Source organism: Oreochromis niloticus, linkage group LG13 (assembly GCF_001858045.2).
Source record: "Oreochromis niloticus isolate F11D_XX linkage group LG13, O_niloticus_UMD_NMBU, whole genome shotgun sequence".
NCBI classification, from domain to species: Eukaryota; Metazoa; Chordata; class Actinopteri; order Cichliformes; family Cichlidae; genus Oreochromis; species Oreochromis niloticus.
The window spans coordinates 24,223,996-24,234,669 of record NC_031978.2 but is presented as its reverse complement, the minus strand read 5'-3'; the positions used below and the strand labels follow the sequence as shown (position 1 = coordinate 24,234,669).

At 43.1% G+C, this 10,674-nt stretch overlaps 1 protein-coding gene across 2 annotated transcripts; it reads left to right on the top strand.

The window, feature by feature from the left end:
- Positions 1–1,402: 1,402 nt before the first annotated feature.
- On the top strand, positions 1,403–7,601 carry LOC100695636 (transmembrane protein 121). Of its 2 annotated transcripts, none has more exons than XM_005473908.4 (2): positions 1,403–2,855; positions 3,132–7,601. In XM_005473908.4, the coding sequence occupies exon 2, from the start codon at positions 3,338–3,340 to the stop codon at positions 4,286–4,288; it is 951 nt and encodes a 316-aa protein (XP_005473965.1). In that variant the 5' UTR covers positions 1,403–2,855; positions 3,132–3,337; the 3' UTR covers positions 4,289–7,601. The 2 variants fall into 2 exon arrangements, with proteins under 2 accessions (XP_005473965.1, XP_025753592.1); XM_025897807.1 differs by having other exon boundaries at positions 1,403–3,023.
- The last annotated feature ends 3,073 nt before the right edge of the window (positions 7,602–10,674 follow it).

Here is a 10,674-nt window from a genome sequence, read left to right as displayed (position 1 = left end):
ATACTGATTCTAGGGGGAGTGAAACTATTAAGATCACAGGGCTGTTCCCGAGCGGTATAGGCAAACCATCTACTAATTTACATTACAATTCAGGCGTTTAGCCGACACTGATACCCATGTGACTTTGAGTGAAAGAGTGTAGCAGGTGTAGCACCTACTCTAAGTGCCCTGCTCAAGGACACATTTCTGTTAGTGTGCGTCTGCTGCCTGTTGTGGGGATCAGACTTGTGACCTTTTTCTCAAACAACCACCCAGAGACATCTTTAATAATCAGTTAAATATGTTGCAGTAGCATTTCATACCAGCTGGTATTAAACTGATGACTGCAATGTGTTTGATTGTGATTGTTAAAATGCATTAAAATGTTGTGGATGGAACATCAACTTTACAGTTTGCAAAGAAGGGTATAATTCATCATCATGGTCCAATTATGGTCGATAAATCCAGAGGAAATAGTCAATAAGAAATCCGCTGAAAGGCAAATGGCTGCTGCACTTGACTTCTTTTTCAGACCTCCATATGCTTCCATGATAAAGGCATGATAGAAGTCATAAACAGCCGTGATTGCAGGTGTCAGCTGATCCGCAGCTGGTAATTCTGTAACCATATCCATTTGAGTGCAAAAAAAATAAAAAACAACAAATAAAAAAAAAATCAGCATGATTGATTGCAATTATGTTTTGTTGTCATTCCAGAGTCGGATGAAAAGTGCAGCCACGGTTGCATAGAAAACCAATAGTTTTTGACTCTTCAATAACTGCAATTCATGAAGTGAGCAGTAAATGGCTTCATACTGTACTAATGAAAGCAGTTTGGTTCCTCTGAGGGAGGATTATCCCTAATTGGCCCAGCTGGATAAACAGAGCTGGTGGTGTTAGCATACTGCATGGCAAAGCAAACACACTGACCTATTCCTACCTTTCTAAAAAAATTAACTTTTTTTTTTGCGAAGGTATTATCTCCAAGCCAGGCATTATTACATCTCAGGGGATAAAAATGTTTCCTTTGACATTTGGTCCCACCCAGCACATCTCCCGGTGTTCCTTTTTCCTCTCCTCAGTTCGTGTCATTCTTCCTCCTCGTCACTTTTCGCTCCCTTTCTTTTTCTCTACGTCTGTACCTCCCCATCTCTTCTCACCCCTCATCTCTTTGGGTTACTGGCCCTGTCTTAGTCTCCTGATTCAGTGCTCCATTGGTAGATCAATAGAAAGGCTCTCTGTCAAGAGAGGCGCTAAACCCCCACCCCCCAATACCCCCATCTTCCTCTCTTCAATCCCCCTCCTACCCCCACCCCAACCTCCCCATGTCTCCCCAGATGACTGCAGACACACATCCTCCTGGGAAGCTGGCTTTCTACATCCCATACTGGAGAGCATCTCCCCCCCTCTCCTCTCCGGATCACTTTTCATCTCCATTCACCTCGAACTTGGGAGAGGTAGAACTGCACGGCGCCATAATGGGCTTTTTAAAGAAGACGGAGACCGGAGGCTTTTTCTGGGAGCCAAACAGAAAACAGCCCGAGAAAATAGGATATCAGCGCAAGACACAATGTGAAAAGCAGAAAGGGAAGTGAGAGAGGTAAAGAAAAAGCCAAGGGAAAACAGGATGAGAGAAAGAGAGAGAAGTTGTGCATTCAGCTAAGCTGCAGAACGCTGGCTCCCTCCCCAACCCCTTTCCCACCCTGCTTTTCTCCACCCCCTGGAAAAGTGTTCTGTCTCTCTCTCTCGCTCTCTCTACCTCTTTTCTCTCTCCTCTCTGCAGCTGTGGTCTGCTGAGCGTCACCTCCACACAGCAAGTGCCTTTACTTGGGCAGAACAGGGAGAAGGAGCGTAGCTGTGAGAGAGACGGACGGAGAGAAAGGGGGGAAAAAAAATCTCAGGAGTGTGTCTTAACGCACCAGAGGAGCATCCCTCTGACTCCGGAGAGGGCTGAGGAGCGCACAGAGACTGACGGGCAGAGACAAGCAGCGGCGTTGGAGTATAACAGTGCTGGTGGTGTTGGCAGAGCACGCTGAGTGGACACAGGGGAATCCACCGGCGCTGTTGATCCTGGTGTCCCTGGCAAGAAAGAAACAACAACAAAAAAAACTGCTTGAGCAGGAGACAGAAAGCGGTGCAGCAGCCAGGATCTCGCCAGGGGGGCAGCATTTTACAGCGACAACGAAGCGTGGAGACAGCTGAAACCTGCGCGCAGACACACTCTCTCTCCCTCACACGCGCGCATGCACACACACACACGCAAACAGCGAGTGTGAGCGGAAAGGGACGCTCACGGTGCTTTCAAAAGAGCCACAAAAATCCTTCTTCTTGTGAAACGCACATACTTGCACAGGAAAACAACACAAAACATTTCATCTTCTTCAGCCAGGGATGGTGGATGATGAAGGAGAAAACTTCTGGAGAGGAAATTGTCTTTGAAGCAGGACTTACTGCTGAGGTTTTGTTTTTTTAATCAACTTTTGTCACCACCACCCTGTTTTTTTCTTTTTGGAGTTGGGGCATTTTAAAGCCTCCGTCTAAGCACAACAACTAAACAACCTCTATTCTTAGAGGCAGAAATTGAGAGCTGTCTTTGTGGCCATCAAGATGTCTATTCCTGATTCGGTCTGATCGGTAAGTGGATTATGACGGCAAGATTTGGGGATTTTTCTTTCACCTGAAGAAAGAAAGAAGGAAAGAGCGACAGAAACCTATCCATGATTGGTGGATTTATGGCTGTCAGAGAAGGAGAGGATCCCTTGCCTTTTCTCCTCTCTTCTCCTGTGGATTACAGATGGGCTTTGTGATCTCCCAGTGCAGTCTCATGGATGATCGCTCGCTGCCAGTCATTAGGATAAAGTACAAAGAGGGACACAAGTGAGTATTCAGCTGGATTTTTATCTCTCCAGCTTAAGCTTGCATGAAAACAAGGGTGTCGAGAGTGAATCTGTAACGAGAGCACATCGCAGCAGCTTTTAATAAGAGAAACTGTAACTCGCTGATTAAACTGTTGTGTTCCCTGAATAATTATCAGAGCGTAAAAAGGTAGGCACATCCTGAGATATTAATTCACAGACAAGTGAAGCTGTATGTTTACAGACCATTTACCAATTAACATAATTTACTAAATGAGGGGTGCTGTCTACCCGGCAGGTGGCTTGGGCACAGGCGGAGATTGATTGAAGTGATCTGTGTGAATCCTATTAATGCATCCTGGATTGTGGCCAAGAAAGAAGCAATGGAGGGGAACACCGCTGTCTAGCAGCGCTATCTGATCTGCCTCTCACTGGACAACTGAGGACCCTCTGCACTCCCTCTTCAACGACACTCCTCCTCCTCTTCTTCTCAGACAGGCAAGGATGGTACCCCCGCCTCCCACCAACAAACCCCACGTGTGCTTGTCCACCATTCTGATCATGAGCAGCATGGCGCTGATTGATGCCTACCTGGTGGAGCAGAATCACGGCCCCCGCAAGATCGGCATCTGCATCATGGTGATGGTGGGAGACATCTGCTTCTTAATTGTCTTGCGTTACGTGGCAGTGTGGGTGGGCGCCGAGGTGCGCACAGCGAAGCGAGGCTACGCCATGATTCTCTGGTTCCTTTACATCTTCGTGCTGGAGATCAAGGTCTACTTTGTGTATCAAAACTACAAAGCAGACAGGAAGAGCTTGGACGCTCTCGCGAGGAAAGCCTTGACCTTGCTGCTGTCTATTTGCATCCCAGTGCTGTTTGTGGTGCTGGTGGCTATCGACCACATGGAGTATGTTCGAGCCTTCAAGAAACGTGAGGAGATCCGTAACCGCCTCTTCTGGGTGGTGGTGGACTTGCTGGACATACTGGACATCCAAGCCAACCTGTGGGAGCCACAAAAGAAAGGGCTTCCTCTGTGGGCCGAGGGCCTGATGTTCTTCTACTGCTACATCCTCCTGCTCGTGCTGCCCTGCGTGTCCTTGAGCGAGATCAGCATGCAGGGCATCAACATTGTCCCCCACAAGATGCTCCTGTACCCCATCCTCAGCCTTGTGACCATTAACTTCATCACTCTGTTCATCCGTGGGGGGAACATGCTTTTGTACAGGGACGCCAGGGTATCTGGGATCTTAATAGGAAAGAACATCTTGGCCATCATCCTAAAGACCTGCAGCTTTGTGCAGTACAGGAGACAGTTGCAGAACGCTCCTCCCGCCTTCGGGGTCGAGCTGCAGAAAAACTCAGTGGCCCACGCTCGCCCTGCCCCCACCCCTCCTCAAGTGGTAATGCAGGACCAGACACCCCTCCCCGAGGTGACTACTTGTGAACACACATGACAAAACAGCGGGGCGAACCCTGGAAATGTCAATACAAGTGTATATGACCCTCAGGACGCTGGCGGGGCACAGTGTTCCACACCTTTTAGGGCATGCGAACACTCATGTGAACACACGGGAGATCAACATCTCCTCTGATGCTTCATGGCACAGAGAACACTGCAGACACTTAGTGAGGATAGAGCGTCGGATCCAAAGCTGTCATTGGTGCAAAATACAGTATTATTTGTGACTTTGTTAAAGCGTTTCCTCCAGTAAATCCAGTTACCTGTGTATTTTTTCTAATTGTACAACTGAAAGAAAAAAGAAAAACAACCTATTGCAACTATTGCAAGATTAGAGGAATATATTTTTGAATTGTGTGTGTTGCATTCTAATCTTAAATTTAAGGATCTGTGTGCTGTGGTGTGCATTTTCTGTTGCTCGAATGTTCCTTGTAGTCGAGGGCTTCAACGTGTCCAATTTAGAGGGAGCAACCAATGAGAGAATCAAACAGTTAAAAGCTTTCTCTGGAAAGAAGTGTTTTTATATGTGATTCTTTGATAAAGTATTGTGTACAAGATAAAGGCTCTCCTGCGCTCTCTCTGGCTGTAAAAGGGGTTTTTCATAAAGGCATTTGAAAGTTACTGGACCAGTCGACTATATTTCACCTTTTAATTAAAATTCAGCAAATGTTCTTTAATTAACCTGGGATACAAAGAAAGACAGACAATGATTTTTCCCCCCTTTTCTCACTCTGGTTCAATCTACAATTAGAGGCTGCTTAATTGGCAAAGTGGTGCCTTTGCAGTGTCATTCATCTTGAGAGTGATCATACATTCCAGGGTGGCAATTTTGGGGGACATTTGAAATGAATTATCTGCACAGTTATGAACCGCTTTATCACAGCAAAAGGCTCACTGAGATGCAGTTAGCCACAGGATAAAGTACACAGCCGAGGGCCGGCACTGCAGATGGATAAATGATTCCCAAATAAGGAAGCCCGTTTAATATCCTCCTCAGGCAAACAGTAACTATCTGTGCTTGCGCTTCGTGGCGGCAGCAGTTCTGAGCACTGTCTTTTTCTTCCTCACACAAAAGACAAAATGGATACCTCGGTCCAGTGATGTGAATCCACACAACAAGCCAAGAAAACATCATGTCTTCTAATATGACAAATCTCTTTCGGCCCTCAGCTCTCCACCACCAGTTGAGTCAGAGCTGGAGCTTGTTTCCAATTTCAGTGATGGACACGCTTAAATATTTTCCTAAATCTCAATATGAATGTCAAAGACAGAAAAAAATGTTAGGAACGACATATTTGCTGCAAAGAATATTTTTTACTGGGCCTTTGCTATCTATCCGAAACATAAAACTGAAGGTCAGGTGCTTTAATTTGATGCAGTGCACAAATGACACTGGCAGAGGTGCCACAAAAATGTGAACAATGTTTTTGCAACAGGTTCCTGCTCTTGTTCTTTTTATTTTATTTTATTTTTTTGCATAACCTTTCTCACTGCGTGCATAATGTAAAAAGCACACTGATTATCGAAACCAGTGTTTTTTAATCTATGCAAGGCTCAGTTACAGGAAGGTAGCAGCGTTTGGTGGCACAAAACAGGCTGTTGCATTAAGACTGCTGCAGCCAGCATTATTTTGTCAGTGTTGTTGGCTTGTAAAATTACAGCATCAGCAATTTGGACTATAATACACTATTGAATTGTATTGTTTTTGCAGAACTGTAGCAATGAAAAGAAAGCATTCGTCCTTTAAAATAGTATTTGTGATTTAAAACAATGATCAAGTGTTTTTTTCTGAAACTGGCAGCCTTACATCTCTCACTGTATGGAGGACCACATAACAGCTGAAATACCATTCTATTGTGTTCTACATACAAAAGGAAAACTTTGCCATTTTTGCACAAAAACCCCCCCAAAACAAATAGTTTGTTGTAGAAATCAAAGCATGAAAATCATTTTAAACTGAATTATTTCTACTCCATATATTAAGGGGGGCCATTGTGTTCATGTCCAGCTCCATATTTTCATCTTTTGACTCCAGTACAGTAGCTTTGCATAAGTCACAGGTCAAAAATAATTCTTATTTCTTACACAGCCCCTCACTTCATCCATTCTCTGAAACCAGAAGTTTTACCCCCCATTCCCTTCCCTTCAGGACTACTTTCTTCTGACTCTCTGCCCTTTTCAAACAGAAGTTTGGAGCAGCGGGTGGATGAGGAGATCCCCTCATTAACATCATACACACTTGAGAGAAGGAAAAACTGCATTTTTACATACATTAATCTCTTTATTTGAAACTTATGATGTATTTATTTGAAATATAAACATTCACCACTGCATGAGATAAACTCACCGGCCTGTTTGTTAGATACACCAGTTCAAGCTATCCATCCATCCATCCATCCATCCATCCATCCATTTTCTTCCACTTATCCAATTAAGTTTCACAGTTGGGCTGGAACCCATCCCAGCTATTTTAGAATGAGGGGTGGGGCACAGATTGCAAATTTATCACAGGGCTATTACAGTTCTCATTAATGCAAATCTCTAATCAGGCAGTCACATGACAGCAACTCAGCAGATTCAGGCATGTAGACATTACAGGGAAGGGAAAGTTCAAATTGAGCATCAGAATGGGAAAGGAAGGTGATTTAAGCAACTCTGAATATGGGATTGTTGTTGATACCAAACAGATGGACTGAATAAATGATAAATGGACTTATATAGTGCTGTTCTACTCCATTTGAGCGCTAAAAGTTCTTTATACAACGTTTTCCATTCACCCAAGCACTTTTTTCTACATAAGCACTTTCTATCTAACAATCACACTCTGAGAGATGCATCAGAGAGCAACTTGGGGTTAGTGTGTTGCCCAAGGATGTTTGGAATGCAGACTGGGAGCAGCCAGGGATTGAACCATCAACCTTCTGATTAGTAGATAACTTCCTGAGTAGTTCAGTATTTTAGTTTTTCCAGAATCTGCTCATTCAATCGATATCAAGGTTTTATAGAGAATGGCGTGAAAAACAAAAAATATCTACTTAGAATAAATCACTCGATGATGTCAGAGGAGAACGGTCAGCTGATAGGAAAGCTGATAGGAAAACAACAGTATTTCAAATGAACCCTTCTGCATACCTTGTTATAAATAAAGGTATGCAGAAGCAGAAGGGCTACAGCAGCAGAAGACCACAGCAGGGGTCATTCGGTATCTGCAGCAACTGTGTGATGCTATCATGTCAATATGGTCCAAAATCTGTGAAATGCCACCGTGAATCTATGCCATGAAGAAATAAGGCAGTTCTGAAGACAAAGGATGGTGCAACCCAGTATTACCAATGTGTATCTAACAAAGTGGCCAGTGAGTGTATATGTTAAAGAAAATACAGTACTGTTCAGACATCTTGAGCCACCTCTTATTTCTTTAAATTTGCTTGCAAGGAGCCAGAATTTATTATAATTTTTTAAAGTGCATTTGAGCAATGAGCTTCTATAAGCTTTCTGAAGGTTATTCAAACATTTTCTTTGGACACTGGCTACTTTTTATAAACCTATTGTCTCTGACCATTTTAGAGGCCTGTTAAGCTACTTAACACAGACCTATGACTCACTCAAGGATAAAAAAAAAAGACATCTAACTCAAGGAATGAACCAGTGTTGTTTCTACACGTAACAGAGAACTTAGCAGAGAACCAAATTTAAATTCTATCTTTAGGCACTTTGTTACTTGCAGCCTGTCACAAAAACAGATGATTTGTTCTGATTTCTTTAGTTGAATGTAATCTGAAAAATGCCAAAGATAACACAATTTGACAGGCACAAAATACGCTCGTATGTTCTACAGTATGTCCTTAAAAATCTGGAGAAAACTGGGCTAGTACAAGACAAAAGAAGAAGTGGCAGATGAACAGTATCTGAAAGTCATGTCCTTAAGAAATAGGGGAAAAATCCAGCACAGATACACAGATACATCTGACCCTTCAGCTGATTCAATACAATTCTGTTTTATTTCTATCACTCAAATTCACAACAACACTCACTATTACAATATTACAAAGTCAGAAACAAACCCCAAAACAGATGACTGGAACTTGGTGACAGTGGGAAGGAAAAACTCCCTTTTAAGAGGACAAACCTCCACCTACTGTGGACCCATCAGAAATGGTCTGAGTGAAAGGGTGGCTGTCAAGAAGCTATTCTTAAGAAAGAAAAAACAGGGAGAAAAGACTGATGTATGCCAAATTACACAAGAACTAGACTTGTCAGTGACAACAGGCCTTATGGAGTAATAAGTAATGACAGAACAAAAGGCAGCCAACATCCAAAGAAGAGCTTTGAATGTCCTTCAAGAAGCCTGGAGAACTATTTCTGAAGACTGCTTCAGAAATGACATGAAAACTTGCCTGAGAGAGTTCAGGCTGTGTTGAAGAATAAAGGTTGTCAAACCAAATACTGACTTTAGAATTGTACTGTAAACAAAAAGCTTACCACTTATCTTGTCCGATTTTGAAAACACCAACTACAAACACTATGTACTTAATTAATTTCATTTTTCTTTTATGTAAAAACAAAAGAAAAATGTAAACGGAGAGAACGCATTCTGCAACTTCCATTCATCCTGCAGTACCAAGATTATTTCAGGACTCCTGCTTCCTAATGAGAAGGTATAGTCACAAATTTGAAAGGATGAAAGATGAGTGCAATGTATAAAGAACAGAGAAACTGGAGAGTTTAGGGCTCCACACCTGCGCATGTGCGCACTCATTTGCATTATCCAGGTTCCAGTTCATGTGACCTGGGTGCCATTTGACTGTGTGAAGAAACAACTGAACACACTGTGCTGAGGAACGTTATGCAAATTAATGCTAAGATTCAAACTCAGGTCCTTCTTGCTGTGATGTGACACCTGAACCCTTCTGACACCCAGCGAAGCACACTCTCCTTCCTTCCAAATAAACTTCATGCACAGACCAACTGCGGCATGTTTAACACGGTTATGCTTTGTTTCACAATGACAAGTGATTTTTTTATTTATTTAAAATTATGCATATCGTCAATGGTGGGTTGCCATCAGTGCGACCAGATGATGTAGTACAGTCACACAGCAAAACCAGATGGCTGGAGAAGTGATAATGAGCTCATTTTGGCTCGCTCCAAAAGCCTCTACTTGCTTACAGCATGTAGAGTGTTAAATCAAACATAAATAGAATATCAGGCGGCACAGTATATCTATTCCTCTGCTATCACTATATAATTGCACATCTGGCAAATTACAAAAAAGCTTTTATTCTTTTTTTTTTAAACTTCTTCTAATCATCGGCAAAGCACTTACTATGAGACTAAGACTAGTGTTTATGCCAGCCTAGGTTTATTACCTTAAAATGTTTTTAAAAGCATGAAGATTATCTACACCTTGAAAGCCCGGCTGTCCCTTTGGGCATTCACCCAACCCAATCAACCCCCACACACCACTGCGCATCACCCGTCCTGCACTGCCAGTTCCTGAATGAACGTTACATTCATCCAGATGACTGTGGGGTTTTTTTTCATGATTTGCTTTGCACTCTCAAATGTTAATAAACTGGAAAGGCTGCACCTCCACACTTACTACATTAACACTGACAAAGCAGCCCATGCCAAGCGAGCGAGCGGGGAAGACAAACAGCTGCAGTAAATTCACAGCCTGACCTTCGTCAGTCTTGGATGGCGGGTAACAAATGTATTTTTCCATTGGATGCATGTTAGAGCACAAGGAGGACAAAGTGGCGCAGAAAAAGAATGGTCATCGAGTATTGATTATGCTGTGCAGAGGGTAACTGATATTAGATTTAAAAAGGGCCACTTTCCCAAAACAAATAACGGGGATGTTATTTAGATGCAGGAGATTTATTGAGGCGCTGCAATACCGTGTGTATTTAAAGCTTCTCTGTGATGCTGCAACCAAACAGTGGTGCAGTCAGTTCACGTGATTATGGATGCTTTAATCTAAAATTTAGATGCTGTGCACATGAGCAAAGCAAAGAAAGGTCACAAAGTCTGCAGTCTGAACTCATCCCAGTCCCGCTAAACACATGTGCGCGCTCTGATTTTCCGAGCTCATGCACATTAGCTGTGAGCAACATCCTCCGACAGTTTTGCTGAACAGTCGTAATTACCTGCTTTTCACTTGACACACTCGTGCAACTTATCTTTTTCAGCACATTCAATCACCAGATTACAGCCAGCGTAATTACAAAACAGATTCCTCACACATCCCCTCAGCCACGCATGCATGAATTTTACGAGGGAAGATCCGAGGGCACGGTTGCTATTCGCAATGCCCCTGCAACAGGGAAGGTTTCGCTATCTTGTTCGTGCACAGTTCAGCGAGGATTAACAACAGCTGTG